Genomic DNA, 18,689 nt, shown 5'->3' with positions numbered 1-18,689 from the left:
TTTGCAGTCTGCTGGTCCACAGACTTCCAGGTCATAAGACAGACAAAATTGTCCCACTGGGACTGCACATTCTGGGCTTCTAAGGCACGAATTGCTTCCTGACATTCTCATCCCTTCCGGTGTAACCCCTTCCTTTCCATACCCATTATGAACAAAAGGGTTCAGCATGCCTACAAAGATGTATGCCACAAGGAGAACATCCCCAAATTCTTCCTGAAGGGCTATATTTGTGATACAGATATATATAAAATCATTACATAAGGTGCCTTTGGGACCTGAAGGGTCACTCCCATTCAGTACTCATGGATGTGCACAATCTACACCATTCTACAACTTAGTGGGTAGAATTGGCCTGCATGGCCCAGCTAACTCCTGGCTTCTCTGTTTTCATAATCCACTAAATGCCACTGTAGAGGAAGACCTTTTCCATCAGCATGTCTAACCCAGGTGCTTTCCAACAACAGCCAATCACTGCAAGGCCCTTTCTATGGGCCAACTTACATCCATTTGTATATATTATTTCTTTGCTAGAGTTTTTCTGTTGATAATAAATTTGAGGTCTGAATAACTAAACATTTAACTCTCCCAGTGCTTTCAATGCATGCCCCAAATCAAAGCAGGCACCAGGACTTTTTTATTTTTAGCAGAAACTCCTATGCATATTAGGCCACACCCTTTGATGTAGCCAATCCTCCAAGAGCTCACAGTAGATCTTGTAAGAAGAGCCCTGTAAGCTCTTGGAGGATTGGCTACATAAGGGAGGTGTGGAAAAGGAGTTCCTGCTACAAAAAAAGCCCTGTCCTCCAAACCCCTGACATAGCAGACAGCTGGGGCTGGAGGGTGGAGATCACTCAGGTCAGCACTAACAGAGACTGCTGGACTCTGTGGGCAAGAATCAAACAAGGTTAGTATTTTATAGGAACCCATTCCTCAATGTGAAGCATTCTGTGCCTTAAAGAGTAAACAGGTATTGATCTGAAAATTGTTTCATTAAATTTCATGTGTCTCAGTTCAGATTTAGTTGAAATCCCAAGAAAAATTCATTCATAGTTTCAGTTCATAGAGCTTGTGGCCAAATTGTTTGAAATACATATATATATGTATTCACAGGAAATGATGACTGTTCATTTCAGTTCTATCTCACAAAGGCTGAGAGCAAGTAATCTGTGAAAGAGCACAGAGGACAAGAAGGGACCATGTGGAAACCTAAGGGTGGAAAGAGCTGCTTTAATGCATCCTTGGCCATAAAGATAAGAGACTTCTAACAGCAAAAGCCTCTGTCAAAAGCAAGCCAACAAAATATGAAAGCACATAAGAAGATTATGTGCTTGCCAATTTGGACTGTTTGGAACATGGGGTTAGCCTGGAAAATATCTCCTGTCTTTGCGTGTTACTTCTGTCTCAATACACAGCTCAAGAACGTCAGCTTTTCAGCAATGCCTGCCACTTACTGTCCGGTCTTCCAAGTACATGGTTTTAGATAAGAAGTCGATTCCAATTGTAGCCTGCAAGAGAGGAAATGGAATAATGGTCAGCACTCATTCTGGGGCAAATCATTTTAAATTACACAACACAGCTGGGATTGAAAGAGCTGCTTTATGGGCACCCAAGGGCTTTTTAGGCATATCTAGTTGGTAGTTTGTTGGGTTATTTCTTCTTGGAATGGCAGCTCCCACCCAGGTCAAATAATATACTGTTGTAGAAAGTCCCTTCAGTTTCAAAAGCAGTTGCCGGTGGTCTGGAGGAGGCTACTGATCAATATTCACAGGTTCAACCCCCCCTTGCGGAACAAGAGGAATGTCACTTAAGATTGTTTCACTTTAGATCATGTCCCTGATATGGATTTTAGTAATCAAAGCTTATTTATGGCATTGATAAACATCATGGAGTAAATATAACACCTGCACAGCTTTGCCGCCATTTCCTTATCCTCACCATGAGCATCTGGAGTGTTTCTTTGCTCATTCCTGCATAGTAAAAGTCAATGATGTCCAAACATTCTTCTTTTGCACACTTGTAAGACAGATACTGATATGTGACCATTCACAGTCCTCCAAGAGTTGACAGAGATTCAAGAAGACTCACCCAAATTGTAGATGAAAACATGAACACATGAAGTTGCCTTATACTGAGTCAGACCTTTAGTCTATCAAGCTCAGTATTGTCTACTCTGACTGGCAATAGCTCCCCAGGCAGTGGTCTTTCACTGAACATCACCTACCATCTGAATTTTTTTAAACTCAGGAGCTCGGGGATTGAATGAACCCGGGACCTACCCAGGGGTAGAATTCTAGTAGGAACTCCTTTGCATATTAGGCCACATACCCCTGATGTAGCCAATCCTCCAAGAGTTTACAAAAAAGACCCTTGTAAGCTCTTGGAGGATTGGCTACATCAGGGGTATGTGGCCTAATATGCAAAGGAGCTCCTGCTAGAATTCCACCCCTGGACCTAGCACTGATCCACATTTCCTCCTCCTTAGATGCTTTTCATTTTTTTCTTCATTGTTCCACAAATTGTAAAGAATTTGCTAGGAAGTCACCCAGGAATTCATCAACATCAGTTACTCAAGCTCTATCATTTAATTACGAGCTACAAGTAAAAGTACAAGTTAGGCAAATTGCCCTAAAATAGGGTTTTGGGGAATTTAGAGTGGTGGGCAATCAGCCTTTCAGAGAGATCTAAAACCTGTTTATACAGAAGGCGTCTTCTTTGGAAGTTACCCAATAACGAGGCAATATGATCTAATAATCGGGTTTTACTATAGAATACAGGCAAACATACAAGAGTATAAAATCACACCACACGCATACAGTCCTAATAAAAATAGGGTTGAAATAGACAGGGGTAAACACAAGAGTTGACAAATAGCGTAATAATTACCTATCATAGACTTTGAGGAAGGCTCCAATGGTGATGAAAAAGGAGATGGGGGATGGACCAACTGATCAGGTATCGGGGGCATATCTAACAGCAGTGTATGTGGTATTATCAGATGCACACTTGTGGGGTGTAGGGTCAGAGCTTATAAGGTCTCCCTTAAGCCCTTAGGGGGTAGGAGGGCAGAGGATTATGACACAGGGTCAGATTGGGCATGATGAGGTGTCACATGGTGTATTACCTCTGGAAAAGGGGAGGCTCCAGAATGACAGGGCATGGCATGGGTGGAGGTATGGGTAGAGGTGATTAAACAATCTATCCAAACTTATCTAAAAGTGACAACAGAGGGTCAAATTGGTACCTAAGGTGACACCCGATTTACATAAAGAACTCTGGCTCTGGGTGAAGCTGGTCTTCCTCTTCTTGTTCTTCTGGCTAAGTTCTGTTTGACAAAGATTTGGGCGGTCTGGAAGGATCCATGCCTAAGCTAAGCTTGATTGCCTTATGCAGATGTTTGAAACAGCTGTTGAGTACATGAGCCTCTTGCTTCTTTGTCATGGAGTCTGGCACTGCAGGAAGATGGTCGCTGACACCTAAATATTAATGCCAACATGGCTTTCATGGACAAGGCTGGAAACCGCTTGCCCGGACAGTTCCTGGCGGTGCGACTTCTTCCACTGCAACGGCTGAGATGGTGCACACATGGAACGGCTGGAAACCCATCTGTACTTCTGGCTAGCACTCTTCCAGAGATATAGAGTGCTGTTATAACGCTGAGGCTGTTAGTATTCACATAAGTCTCTTAGAAAATGGTAGATAAAAACCACGTTTCACAGCAGATGTGTATGAGTTAAAGCTCCAGGCACCCTGGCAACCAAACGGGTGATTACAATGTCCGTACATAACTGAAATTAGGAGTCTCTTGCTCACAATTATGGCTAAATGGACGATGCCACCAGTATAGCATGTAATACTTTCCATGAAATGTACTATGGTTTGGCAATCTGGGTGAAAATCTTACTGGAAGTGCAGATGGTGGATGAGTTTCCAACCATGGAAGCATATTTCAGCAGAATTCATGGCAGATGAGCCCTAGTATGTTTTATGGCTGCAGAACTGACCAAGGTAATTAAAAGAAGCAGCCTCCAGAGTTCAGGCAGTGAAGCACTCCAGCTCAGGGAGCTTCGATTTCAAGTCACATCTGCTGCTGGAGTTTAGCTGATTAATCAAAGAGGATGTGCTACAGTCTGCTTGGGGGATACTCTCCAGAGGCAGCTGGCCAGTGTTTAAAAAGCAAGAGAGCACCAGCTCTTTGTAGCCTGTTCTGCACAACGAATTGAATTCATTCAAGTGTTTGGGAACAGGAAGCTAAGAGAATCTATCCATCTTTTACTGTCATAACCATATGGCTACTGTATGCTGTTGTAATCTTGGATATCTGGGAACACCGCCTCAACTGCAAATGTGAACAGGGTAAAGGGAGGGGGAAAACCCTACATTCAAAGCACCCACAGCAATCTAAGTTATCTCTCACAGACACTTAGCTCTATCATTTCCAACTACATGTTGTTATGAATAATGGCACTTTGACACAGAAGGTTACAGAAGAGACACAAGGCAGGAAAGCAACAGCTAAAAGTCAAGGTCAGACAGGTTAGATTCATGCTTATTTAGCCTGATCCTCTCTCCACTGTTACAAATAGAGCCAGCATACGATTTTTCAAGGTCTAGCTAAGCCTGCTGCGCTGCAAGGGGCTCTGTGATTGTCTAATCCTGTTTTCCCAAGCTTCTATGGCAAGTTAGTCGGGTCAGCATGCTTACCAGATAGATGCACATTCTCTCACCTAAATATTAATGCTCCTCTTATTTACAAGTCCCTCTAGCTCTCCATAATAACTGAACACAAATAATGAAGTTTGGTTTGGGCTTCACGCAATAGCAAAGACAAGGGACAAATGAGACAAGCAATGTGATGAGTCCATGAATCTCAGTAAGAAGTGCTGTGCAGGTGAGATAACCATCCCCCTTGAAGGAAATCTGGAACCTTAAAGGGAGAACACTTTTACACCCTTAAGCCTTTATTATCCAGTCACCTCCCAATAACACTTCAACCCAGGGCTTTTTTTGTAAAAAAAGCCCAGTAGGAATTCATTTGCACATTAGGCCACACCCCCTGATGTCAAACCAGCTGGAACTGCATTCCTGTGCGTTCCTACTAAACAAAAAAAAGCCCTGCTTCTACTCCTGCATCAGGGGAACTAAAATTTAATAGAAGATCTAGTGCTGAATCTGGATTCTTGAGGATGCCACGTGGAGATTTAAAAGGCAAGTTTCTGAATCTCATGATCACAAAAGAGAAACAAACTTTAAAAGTGCCTAGGGTTAGTAGGCTCAGAAACTGCGGACCATAAGCCAAGCTTACAGTGATCAACGGGTCACTGGGATAGGCTGCTTGTCACACATGCCAACCCATGCCCAAGGCTCTGTTTTTCATCATCCTATTCCAACCCTAACAGTGCCATCTTAATACCGAGTGATAGCCTTCTAAATTCATTGAAGATAATAGGCTACTCTGTTCAGGATTGCAATGTAATTGCTGCAGCCAGAATACATTATCACAATTGAAGTGAATGGATACATTCCATTCACTTGGTCAATGTGTGACCTACACAGAATGCAGGATGATCTTCTTTGTCTCACTCCACTTTCCATGGGAATATACATTCCCACATGGGCTTGACACTGAGATGATAGCAAAAATGGTCTCCAGTAGCCCACAACTGCAGACAGCAAGAAAAGGGCTTCTGGGTCCTTTTACTTATTTATCTTGCAGTAGTCAAGAGGTGGGATTGAGTAAGATTTAAGAATGAAAAGCAATGGTGCCAGGAAAAGTCGTGAAGCTCATAAATTCAGTATCCTGCACCACAAACTCATACACCTCATCATAGAGGTAAATAACCTTTTGAGTTTCAGGGTTTTGAATATATGGTTGCTAACCATCCCCCTTGAAGGGTAAGAGCCCCGTGGCGCAGAGTGTTAAAGCTCCAGCACTGCAGTCCTAAGCTCTGCTCACATGACCTGAGTTCGATCCCCGGCGGAAGTTGGGTTTTTAGGTAGCAGGCTCGAAGCTGACTCAGACTTCCATCCTTCCAAGGTCAGTAAAATGAGTACCCAGCTTGCTGGGGGGAAAGTGTAGATGACTGGGGAAGGCAATGGCAAACCACCCCGTAAAAAAGTTTGCCGTGAAAACGTTGTGGAAGCAACGTCACCCGAGTTGGAAACGACTGGTGCTTGCATAGGGGACCTTTCCTTTTCCTTTCCTTGCTAACTTCCAGGTAGGGGCTAGGGATTTCCCAGGATTGCAACTGATCTCCAGATGACAGAGATCAGTTTTGCCCAATTGCTCTGGAGGGGGGGACTCTATGACATTGTACCCTGATGAGGTCTCTCTGCTCTCCAAACCCTGCTTTCTCCAGGCTCCACCCCCAAATCTCCAAATACTTCCCAAGTGGGAATTAGCCCCAACGGAAGTTACTGTCACTTGAAAAAAGTGGCATATAACACAACAAAAGGGCCAAGGAAGGCCATGAGAGACGGATAAGAACATTAATTTCACCACACTGTTCAAGTGGGAGATGAGTCAAGGGAAAGAGGATGACAGAAAAGGGACCCAGAGCAGCTTTGCTAGCCATCACTTGAATCAGATGGGGTTTCAAGAAATACTTAGAGCAAGCAGTGTACTCAGATCTCCCAGGGTTACATCTGTTGTGACCGTGAGGTGTGGTTGTTTTGAAGACACAGTCTGAGATCTCAGCCTTCCTTCAGTGTCTGCAATTTCACATGAATCTTAAAGCAGTTCCTCCTTCAATCAGTTTGTACCCCAAATGTCAAACCTATGTTAGTCAGAATGTTAATTTACATTACAAATTACAGTTGCCAGGTCTCCCTGATGTGCTGGTGTGGGGTGGGAGGGAGCTTTCTGAGAGAGCGGTGGGGAAGAGCCAAACAGCTATGTCACATGACGATGTCCCCAATGCAATAATGTCACGTAGAAGTGATGTCACTGTGCCAGGTTTGCTCTGGTTTGAGGGGAAAACTCTTTGGTAAAATTGCTCTCAAACCATAGAGTTTTGTCCCAAAGCGAGATCACTGCAGCACAATGTCCATGATGTCATTGTGTCAGGACACTGCTAAGCAACATTGCTGTTTGGGGTGGGGTTTCCCCAATGGTCAGCAGCCGGAAGAAGCCCCCAGAAGCAGGCAATCCCCTGCTCCCACCTGGGGAATTTACAAATTATAAAGAGGATATTGGATTTATATCCTGCCTTTGAATCTCAGAGTCACAGAGTGGCTCATAATCTTCTTCCCCCACACCCTGTGAGGTAGGTGGGGCTGAGAGACCTCTCCCAGAAGCTGCCCTTTCAAGGACAAGCTCTGCGAGAGCTATGGCTGACCCAAGGCCATTCCAGCAGCTGCAAGTGGAGGTGTGGGGAATCAAACCCGGTTCTCCCAGATAAGAATCTGTGCATTTGACCACTACACCAAAAGCTCCTTTTCTGTATTAACAATGATCAGGCATTCACTTAAATTGTATAAAAAGGTTGAATTAACCCTATTGTGCGGAAATGCCCTAAGTGATGCTTTCAAGGGAGAGGATGGAAGTGACAGGTCACTCTTAAAATATAGATGGTATGCACTGTTTACAATGGTACTTCATAATTAGAGAGAATGAAAAAACCCAGCAAAGATCATAATGACAGATGTGCCAGTATAAGCTACAACAGAAGCAGCTGCTACAGCTATGATCAAGTTTTGTACTAGCCCAAGGCAACAAAAAATGAATATCGGGAAAAATACCTTAAATGGGAAGATTAGCAGAGCAATCCTAAACAGTTACACTTTCTAAGACCCTTGACTTCAACAGAAGCATGTAACTTAACTTTAGGATTTTTAGGGTGCATCTACTTCATTGACCTTTAGGAAAATACATAATCAGATAACCTACAAAGACTTGTGGGGGGCATCTCATTTCCCTCCACCCCACTATTTCCTCTTTCCCTCCTCTAAAAGCCCCTATAACCTCTCCCTTTTTCCTGCTCCCTTCTCTCTTTCCCACCCACCAGCCAACTTACATTTATTTGACTCACATTTAACTTACATTTATTTGACTACAGCTTTCCCTCATTTCCTTCTCCTGGGCTAACCTCTAGCCAGGTTGCATGGTGCCATTCACTAAGTTGGTCCAATTGTATGGTACTGGCTGGGTCCAGTTCACAATGAGGAACATGCAAGGACTTCTGTCTGCCCGTGGCCCCAGTATCTAGATTTAAGTATCCACAGATGGAACTACACTGAGAATCAGATATATTGATATTGGGTTGGATCCAGAAGAAAACATTTACTGCAAGAAAGAGAGGATGGTTTTTACTGATTCTCTACTTCCACAGCAAACCAACTCTCCTCCCATGATGATTCCTGCAGGGTCCCTGTCCCAGAGATGCCGTATATTCTGGGCTGAAGTGGGAGAAATCCTTCTCCACTGATTAATTTTTTTTTTTGTCAGCAGTGGTTTTTTGCACAGAATCTAGCTAATTCAAATCCCATGTCTTGCTTTTTGGCCAGCCATCTGCTGCCATGAATACAGAGTGCTGAATACATCTCAGACTCTCATAGCCTCAGTTATTCAAAGGGCCCCAAATAATGAGGCTTATAGATAGGGCTTTTTTTTTTTAGAAAAAGCCCAGCAGGAACTCATTTGCTTATTAGACCACACCCCCTGACATCACCATTGGTTCACACAGGGTTTTTTTTCAGGAGCTCATTTGCATATTAGGCCACACACTCTGATGCCAAGCCAGCTGGAACTGCATTCCTGCTTTTTTAAAAAAGCCCTGTTTATAGATAGTCAGTTACCGATCATGAGGATAAGGTTTTTTTTTTTAAATGCAGGTAATTCAGCAAGAAAAACTTTATGACATACACAAGCTGATTGTTTGTTTCTCTTTTTAAAAAAGCCATTTACAAAGGGTTAATAGTACTTGGATGGGAAATCACCAAGGAAGTCCAGGGCAGAGGCAAGCAATGACAAACCACCTCTGAATGTCTCTTGCCTTGAAAACCTTGTATGGTTGCCATAAATTAGCTGCAACTTGATGGCAAAATTGATGGCAACTTGATGGCAAAATAATAATAATAATAAATAATGCAGGTATATGAGGGCAGATAGGAAGTCATGTTTTTATGTGCTGTGGCGCTATCTCAAGGACTTATTTGCACGTGGGGTCACCACTGGAAAAGCTCCAAAATAAAGAACAGATTGTGGTATCACAGGAAAATGACATATTATGTGGGTCAGAAGAACCAGTGCTTTTAATAGAATTGCCTTCTTTTTGGCTTTCTGTGGGCAGGATAGCTCCCACCTTGGCATTTGGTCTCAAAAATCTATTCCTTCGGTGCAAAATTGGACAGGCCAAACACAGGCTTACTCTTTCAGCAAGGACTTGGTCTTAATGTGCTGCCTCTCAGTTAACACTTTACTCCCTCAGGAGAATGGAAGAATTGAGAGCCATGTTATCGCTTAGATTCTGTAAGGCCCAAGGAAGCCATCATGGGAATGAGGTAGTTCAACAAGGGAATCAATTGAGTTTGCTCACACTGGACTCACTCCTGCGATGCATTTTAAAGTGCTTGTCAAAAGGTGAAAGGTGGTTTGTTTACTCCACTAATCTGAAACACTGATTGAATCAGGTGGCTTTTTAAGCCTAGCATGACAGAGGAAGCAATTGCAGAAAGCTGACTGAAAAACACCAGTAAAGCACACTACCACTGGAATGCCTCGCTATCCTTGTGGAAGAGGATGGGGAAGCATCTCTAGTTTAATGGTGATAAAGGAAGAGACAAACTAAGCCTGGGCTTCTTTCCAAGATAATCTCTAAATAAAGCTGAATTTATCCACACTAGCAAGGTTCACAGTACAAAGAAAAACATACTGTAACAGATGCAAAATTAATACAGTAATGTTTCTTAATGGACCAGGTTTTTGGCAATACACAAACAAACAAGCTTTCAGCTTATGCACAAGTCATCACCCAGGAAGCCAAAAAATATAGGTAGTAATCAGGTATAGAAAAAGTGAAGTTTATTCTAGGCAGGGGAGCTTAAATTTATTAGGTAAGAATATCTGATCATATGGAGAGGGTTTACGCTTGTAACTTATTCACCTAGAACGGCTGTGTACACAGAGGTGATCAGTGCATCCAAGTGAAAGATGAGATCTGGAAATATACTCCTGAGCTCTAATCCTCCACAGTGTATTGAATCTACAGAATATCTCTGGATATGGCTCATCCCGCTGCACATAAACAAAACCAAGGTATTATGTTTTAATTGTTTCTTGCCTTGACTTGGATGGCCAGACTAGCCCAGTCTTGTAGAATCTCAGAAGGGAAGCAGGGTCAGGCCTGGCTAGTATTTGAATGGGAGACCACCAAGGAAGTCTTAAGGTAGATTCAGAGGATAAAAGAGAGTAGGGCAATAATAAAGTGAAAGGATATGAAGGAATGTATTGTGGTTTTTGGCTGGGGGTAATCAGCATGAGGTGTAGTGGTTAAGTGTGTGGTCTCTCATCTGGAAGAACCGGGTTTGATTCCCCACTCCTCCACTTGCAGCTGCTGGAATGGTCTTGGGTCAGCCAGAGCTATCACAGGAGTTGTCCTTGAAAGGGCAGCTGCTGTAAAAGCCCTCTCAGCCCCACCTACCTCACAGGGTGTCTGTTGTGGGGGGAGAAGATATAGGAGATTGTAAGCCGCTCTGAGTCTCTGATTCAGAGAGAAGGGTGGCGTATAAATCTGCAGTCATCATCTTCTTCTCCTCCTCCTCCTCATGGCAAACTTCCAAGCCAACTGCCTAATATCAGATTGTAGCTAGAAAACTCTGTGAACTGTCTGTATGTAGTTATTTGCAGTTCACATTACATCAAAGGGCTGTATGTAGCATTGCAGTTCACATTACATCAAAGGGCTATCTATTTAGTGCCAAAATTTGCAAGCAAATTTTACTGTTTGAGGTTTTTTTTTATTTTAGCATCTTCTTGAAGATAAACTCTTTTGGGGTGGGGGCAGTGCATGGTGAACTCATAGAAAAAGCACAGGGAAAGTCTACTGAACATGGCTGAGCTGAACTTTGCTCTCAATATTTTCTGCTCTTCAGTATTCATTCTCCATAAGAAAATAGGCACCGGATTTCTGCTCCCCTTGACAGCCTTGATTGTGACATTGCTATCAAATAAAATTTGAAAATGCAAAAATTTTTACATTAGCAAGTGACACTCACTCAGAGGAATGCTTCGGGACCAGTCAAACTCACCTGGTATGTGTTGTCAAAACTGTCATACATGAACCTTGTGATCAGGGATGTCTTCCCAACTGGAAAAGAAAAAGCAAGGATTAAAATGAAAACCATTAGCAATTCTGGTCTCTCCATTCAGCCTCAGGGCTGTCATTCTTTGCAGCACTCTCAATTCACAAGAGGCAATGGAGAGGCCCATCAAGTTCTGCTGGCACCATACACAAACAGAGAATGTGCCTAAGAACAAAGAATGCACGGAGGCTTTGCAGCAGATGCACAGGCAGATGGATTGACGTTGAAAGCATTTCCAGAGAGGAGGAAGATTCGGTTCCACTGGCTTAAACATATATATAAGCCATCTCTCTAGATACCTACACATATGTGCAGTAAGATAGTTCAGGGATCTCAGCTACTACATCTTTAAACCTCTCATAAGAAGCAATATTTTAAAGGATGCTTTAAGAACAGCACGGTTCGCCACAGGACACAGTACAGGAAACAAGCCCAGGTTCCCTTCCACATGTCAGAATAGAATTCTAAGAACCATTTCATGCAATGTGGAAATAGCAGGCAGGTTGCAAGTACCTGCAGTGTTCTTCTCACACTGGATACAAATGTCACAGTGATTTACAATTGCACTGGACTGAACAGTAACGCGCACAAAAATTAAAGATGTCCAAATATCCAATGGCTCATGTCCTATTTGCCACTTACAATGATGGATGGAGCAGTTTTTTTTTTTTTTGACAGACCACTCAGTTTGTCTAAGGTGTCTTCAGCAATGTTAATGCCCACTGATCTATTTGGATTTGCAGTGATTTCATGGGTGCACAATTTTGGAAAAACGTGATGCACATCTGTTCGGTGGGTGTTGGGAGTCATTCTGTGTTGAGCCAAACAGACCTGGTGATCAGTTTATGTCTGGACACCACATTCAAGCACAATATGTTTGACTGCCAGATGTGTTTGCCTCATAATTTGCAGCATCTGTAAGGCAGTATGATGCTCACACTGTGGGTCATCCCCATAATACCTGAAGCAGCCCTAAGAATCTCCTAGTTCCCATGCCACCATAGCCTTCCCTTGCGAAATTAACTCCTAAATCAACAATTATGCTATTATATGGTGAAAGCCTAAGGCAAGGAGACAAGCAAGATTAGGGTACAGTACAATAAGAAACAGATCTTTAGGAAGCAGAAACCCACAAGATACAAATAAATGAAAGTGAATGGAAGATGAAAAAATAACTTCATGGTGCACACAAAATCAGATTAACTTAACTTTGTTTCTCTACTTTTATTTAACATTCCCTGCTCTCACCAACCAGGAATTCATTCTAAGCAGTGCCCTGTCTAAGTATCAGCTAATGTCCAGATCTGTTCAGAGAAAGATTATTTATTTATTCCATTTATTATCTATGTTTCTCCTTGACACTCAAGGTGAATCACAGTGTTATAAAAACAAGGCAATAAAGACAACTATAGTATATACGATGTACAACACAATAAAACTGAATGACACAATTAAAGAGCAATGGAATACAGGCAGTATAATGTATCCAATAAACAATTCACCGTAAATGGGAGTGGGGGTGGGGATTGCCTATAATTTTCACAGGCAGCTAAGAACCTTATAACTTTTCAGAAGGTGTCCTTTCCCCAGAATTTTGTTTTCCTAAATCACCATTCCCTTTATAAAAACGTCCTGTCAAACAATTCCATTTTACACATTCTGCAGAATGATGGCGGGGCGGGGGGGGGGGGGGAGTGCACTCTTGCTGATCAACATCAGATGCCTTTAAAACATTCTCTGGGAACATTTTCAAAGGCTTCATACATGCTCCTGCTTTATTTCCTATGACAAAATAATAAAAGCATTTGCAAAAAAATTATCTCAATTAAATTATTATTTATTTGTCCTAACTTTGGATCATCTGTATTTCATAGCTTACATTACTTTTGCTTAACAAACAATCTGCAAGAGGTGTTTATTGTTGCTACAGTTTAGAGCAGTCACACACAAGGACTTGAAATAAGCTGAAAAGATCAGCTCCTCAGTTATGGCCATAAGTGGCTTAAAAGCAGAGAACAGATTTTGGTGTTTAGTCCATAGAAAAGATGGAGTTTTCTCTGTACTGTTCATGGCAGGGTTGTGGGGGAGGACATTGAATATATTATTCTAATAAAGCTCCAATTCAGATCCAGATTCCAAAGATGCGCCCATTAGAAGATGGGCAGGAAGGAACCAGGCAATCATGCACTGACCCTCAGTCCAGCTCAGCTAAGAATCCCCATCCCAAAGTACATTCGTATTGAATGTTAATCATTATGCACGTTTGATTGCAATTCTGGTCATCTTGTGTGGGAGATTTTTGAATACAAAGTGGAATGGAAATGCAACAAACAGAGCCCTGTGTATGACCATGAAGGAGGAGAAAGATCAACATTGTTGATGGTAGCTGTGTGGAACATTCTTTCAAATCAATATAGTTCCAAGCTAGCTAGTTCAAATGAATAAACAAATCAAAATGCAATTATTTCCAGGCTCTTCATTTAGATCCTGTGCTAGAAGCCAGAGACTGGTGCATTGTGTACAGATTCCTTTAACAGGATTTCTAAGAGAGAGACCTGCAGTGAGGAAGGCTGAAAATTTGAGAATAATTATAGCCTGAAAAGTTATAATTTTGTTGCTATCCACAATCTTCCCAATATGTGCACCTTTTATTTACTATATTTCAGTTCAAAGTGGGTTGAAATAAAACAAGTAAATTAAAATTGTCCAGAAACCTGAAATAGTAAAAAAAAAGAACAAGAAAAAGAACAATAATCAAAAATTAAACAACATTAAAACCAGAACAAAGTTTGAGTCTAGTGGCACCTTTAAGACCAACAAAGCTGAATTCTGGGTATCAGCTTTTGTGCAGCCCCGTGGCACAGGGTGGTAAAGCTGCAGTATTGCGGTCTGAACTCTCTGCTCACAACCTGAACTTGATTCCGGCAGAAGCTGGATTCAGGTAACCAGCTCAAGGTTGACTCAACCTTCCATCCTTCTGAGGTCGGTAAAATGAGTACCCAGCTTGCTGGGGGGGGGAAGTGTAGATGACTGGGGAAGGCAATGGCAAACCACCCTGTAAAAAGTCTGCCATGAAAACGTCATGATGTGACATCACCCCAGAGTCGGAAATGACTGGTGCTTGCACAGAGGACCTTTCCTTTCCCTGTCTAAACAATACAGCCTTTGCTATCTGGTTGCCATTGTCCAGGTGGGGCCTGACATTCTCCTGGAATTACAACTATAGGTGGCCAAACTTGTTTAACGTAAGGGCCACATAGAATAAATGTCAGATGTTTGAGAGCTGCAAGACATGAACACCAGATGTGGGAGGAAGGAAGATAAATAGATGGGGAAGAGAGAGGTGGAAAGAAAGCAACTCTAAATGCATTCTCCAAGCCATCGGCTGTTTTAGCTTGTAGAACTGATTTAAGGAAACAAATGCCTTCTCCAAACTGCCAACGGGGTGGTGAGGTCTTCAAGAGCCACACAATATATACGAAAGAGCCACATGTGGCTCCCAAGCCACAGTTTGGCCACCTCTGCTCTAGAAATAGAAACCCTTTATCCTGGATGGAACAGCAGTTTTGACATTTAGACTCTACAGAATCACATTTTCACTGAGGTTCCTTCCCTCCCCAAACTCCACCCTTTCCAGGCTTCATCCCCAAATCTCAAGGCATTTTCCAAGCCTGAGTTGTAACCCTAACAAAATAAGAGAAAAGGCATCCCTAATCCAAAATAAGAGGAAAGGATCTCCATTCCAGGCAGCCACACAAAACAATCCTGCCTTGGCAGTCACAGATCTCAGCCTTCTGTATGGCAGGAAAAGAGCAAACGTTGACTTTCCTGATGACTAGCAGAGAAGCAGAACTATGCAAAATAATAATATTTGCATATGCTTAATTTACATGATTTGTACAAGTCACACAATTCAAGTTTCACGTAGTTTTGATTTATGGTTCAGTATATGCAATCCAGAGAATTATCCTCTCAGCAAGAATGAGAATATACCTGGAAATATCGGACAAAGGCAAAGAAATATCGGACAAAGAAAGGCTTAGAGTGTAGTCACAATCCATAGCCCATCCAGTTCCTTTCACAAAGTAGCATGGGCCCTCACAGTTTATGAATAATCCATTTGGTAGTGGTGTCATCTCTGAGAATTTAGTCACCCCATCAAAAAAAGAAAAAAACAAACCCAAATGCACTGATTTAACTATTCAGGCTGATGCTTCTGACTACCTATTTGGTAAGCATGTGCCTTGTCTAGCAAGGCCTTGGAGCATCATGTGCAAGGAGAACACCAAGTTTTTGAGAGTCTTGGGCAAAACACCCCCTGGTGATCCTTCCATGTGTTCTGCCATTGCCCGTCTTCCTTTGTCCTTACTGTTGTGAAAAGAAGGTATAATTTAAACACGTTCCCTTACATTTAATAGTAGTAAAGAATTGGCGAAGAGCCCTATGGCACAGAGTGGTAAAGCTGCAATACTGCAGTCTTAAGGTCTGCTCACAACCTGAGTTCGATCCCGGTGGAAGCTGAGTTCAGGTATCTGGCTCCAGGTTGAGTCAGCCTTCAATCCTTCCGAGGTCAGTAAAATGAATACCCAGCTTGCTGGGGAAGGCAATGGCAAACCACACGGGTAAAAAAGTCTGCTGTGAAAACGTGAAAGCAACGTCACCCCAGAGTCAGAAACGACCGGTGCTTGCACAGGGGACTACCTTAACCTTTTAAGGTATTGGTAGTTTGAGGACTAGCTCTAAGATCCCATGACCTTGGTTTGTTCAAGAACAAGGTTTATAGATTGCTGAACAAGATGCTTAGTTGCTCTACATAATAAAGGTGCCATTCCTCATTCTGGTAGCTCTTATTGATGGATCTGGAAATATAACACCCTCATAATTCAAATAGGAGAGGGCAGAAGGCAGCACCAACCAGGTTTTCCAACTCCAGGTTGGAAAACTTTTGCAGATTTGGAGCCTGGGGAGGGCAGGATTTGGAGAGGGGAGGAATCTCAGCAAGCTATAATGTCATAGAGTTCACCCTCCAAAGTAGCCATTTCATCCAGGGGGACTGTAGTATGGAGATCACTTGTAATTTTGGGATAGCTCCAGGCCCCACCTGAAGTTTGACAACTAACAGAACACTTGGCAATGAAAACAACAGATTCCCTGATTACACTAAGTGCACAATAAAGAAGGAAGCATTTAAAGCAAACTTCTCAGTTTAAGACCATCTCCCCTGAGGACATGTTTGTTAATTAAGAAACTTCATAATACCATTCATCAGAAGCCTTAATTAAGTATGTTAATTCCCTCCGTGTTGTGCCTTCTGAAGAGATGGATCTGTTGTTCGGTTTAATGAGCACCCCGGTGTTCATCTTCCTTGCTGGTGGATGGCCTGGCTTTGCTGCTTGCGGAGCTGGTATGGGATGGGGGAGCCTCTTTAGGGTTGCCATCTTCCAGGTGGATGCTGGACATCTAGGATTTCAACTGTCCTCCAGGTGATAGAGATCAGTTCACCTGGACAAATGGCTGCTTTGGAAGGTGGACTCTATTGGCATTATACCCTGTTAAAGTCCCTCTGCTCCCCAAACCCCACTCTTCTCAGACTCCACCCTCAAAATTTTTCAAAGGTTAGGTGGTAACTGTGAAGAATCCTGTCTCTTCTTTCTTGAAGCCTATACAAGGAGCAGGAACTTGTGTGCATATGCTCCCTTATGAAAAGCAAGATGTGAAGGCCCTGCCATTACAAAAGGTGAGGCAGTCTGCCTCAAGTGACAGATTTGGGAGTACATCAAAATGCAGCAAATTGTTAGTCATTTAATTTATGGCAATATTTTAGATTTTCAGCCCCAGGCACTCAAATGTCTTGAGCCATCTCTGACAAAGAGGATATTGGAATGAATGGCGGCAGATTCCTAGAAGGGTCTCTTATTTAAGCTCGCATTAACCAATACCAGATACATGTCCTGTACAGCTGCTTTTTGGAGACACTAAATCAGTAATTGTACTACTGGAAGCAAGACACTTCAGTCTGTACTTATTTTATTTACAGTATTTACTCAACTGCAAGACTACGCTTTTTTTATAGATGTGCCATTAAAAAAGAGAGAGGTTGTCTTACATTCAGGGTTGTCTTCCTTTAGAGTAAATGTAGTAAAATATTTATACTCCACTTTTACTTGAGGCAGTTTATACCTGTAGAAGAGGTTTGTGGTATCAAGGCTGTGTGAGTGGTAGGGAAATGGTATGCTTTTGCAAGATAGATGAATGCACAAACCTCTGCTAAAAAGACCTAACTGAACATACAGCCAGACCACAGGCTTACTTTAAACAGGAGTGAATTATGGCTGCCAGCTCCAGGTTGGGAAGTTCCTGGAAATTTGTGGGCGAGTCCTTGTTTGGGGATGGACCTCAGTGGGGTATGCCATAACGTCTACCTTCCATGGTGCCCATTTTCTCCAGGTGAACTGATCTATTAGAACAGATAAAAGGAAGTACTTCTTCACCCAAAGGGTGATTAACACATGGAATTAACTGCCGCAGGAGGTGGTGACAGCTACAAGCATAGACAGCTTCAAGAGGGGATTGGATAAACAAATGGAGCAGAGGTCCATCAGTGCTTCGGCGGGGAGGGCGGGATAGAAATAAAAATTATTATTATTATTATTATAAAGCCCTATATGGCAGAGGATCTGCCTACCTTAGGGACCGTCTCTCCCCATACGTTCCCCAGAGGGTACTGCGATCTAGTTCTCAAAATCTTTTGGTAGTCCTCGGGCCATGGGAGGTCAAACTGAAAGTCACCAGGGAAAAGGCCTTCTCAATTATAGCTCCCCACTGGTGGAACCAACTACCGGAGGAGGTGCAGGCCTTGTGAAGCGATACCCAGTTCCGCAAGGCCTGCAAGACCACCCTCTTCCAGCCGGCTTTTGTCTAATATGGAAGTTATTGTAGAAGAAATACCGTTGCCACGGAAAAACTGCAAGATGGATAACACCGAGATTTTAGCACCAAATTAACTGATGGTTTTAATTAGATGATTTTAATGTAGGATAATAATATATATATAGGATTTGTAATATGTTTTGTAATCACCTTGTTTCAACTGTTGTAATGTAGCATATTATATTATGCCATGTGAGCTGCCCTGAGCCTGCTTTGGCGGGGAGGGCGGGATACAAATTAAAGATTATTATTATTATTACTTTTGATTTATTGACATTCATTACAGAAATCTCATGGCCAATGCTTTGAGCCAAAGAGCCCAAGTTAGTTCGTGTACTGGTCAAGAACATGTGAAGGCAACATTACGCAGTCTGAGGATTGTTATATTTGTCTATAAAATGATAAGTCTTCCCAGAGAAATAACTGCAACTCCTATGAAGCAATACAAGAACAGAGAGACA

The 18,689-nt window shown here is 42.5% G+C and overlaps 1 protein-coding gene across 1 annotated transcript in view; it reads right to left on the bottom strand.

The window, feature by feature from the left end:
• RAB6B (RAB6B, member RAS oncogene family) overlaps positions 1–18,689 on the bottom strand; it is an 84,341-nt gene that overhangs the window by 17,683 nt on the left and 47,969 nt on the right. The window contains exons 2-3 of the mRNA XM_060242143.1: positions 11,245–11,303; positions 1,452–1,505 (exon numbers count right to left, since the gene is read on the bottom strand). Of these exons, the coding sequence (XP_060098126.1) occupies positions 1,452–1,505; positions 11,245–11,303 (113 nt within the window). The remainder of the gene's footprint in view (positions 1–1,451; positions 1,506–11,244; positions 11,304–18,689) is intronic.

This window comes from Heteronotia binoei, chromosome 6, assembly GCF_032191835.1.
Source record: "Heteronotia binoei isolate CCM8104 ecotype False Entrance Well chromosome 6, APGP_CSIRO_Hbin_v1, whole genome shotgun sequence".
Lineage (NCBI taxonomy): Eukaryota > Metazoa > Chordata > Lepidosauria > Squamata > Gekkonidae > Heteronotia > Heteronotia binoei.
This window is presented reverse-complemented; position numbering and strand designations above follow the sequence as displayed.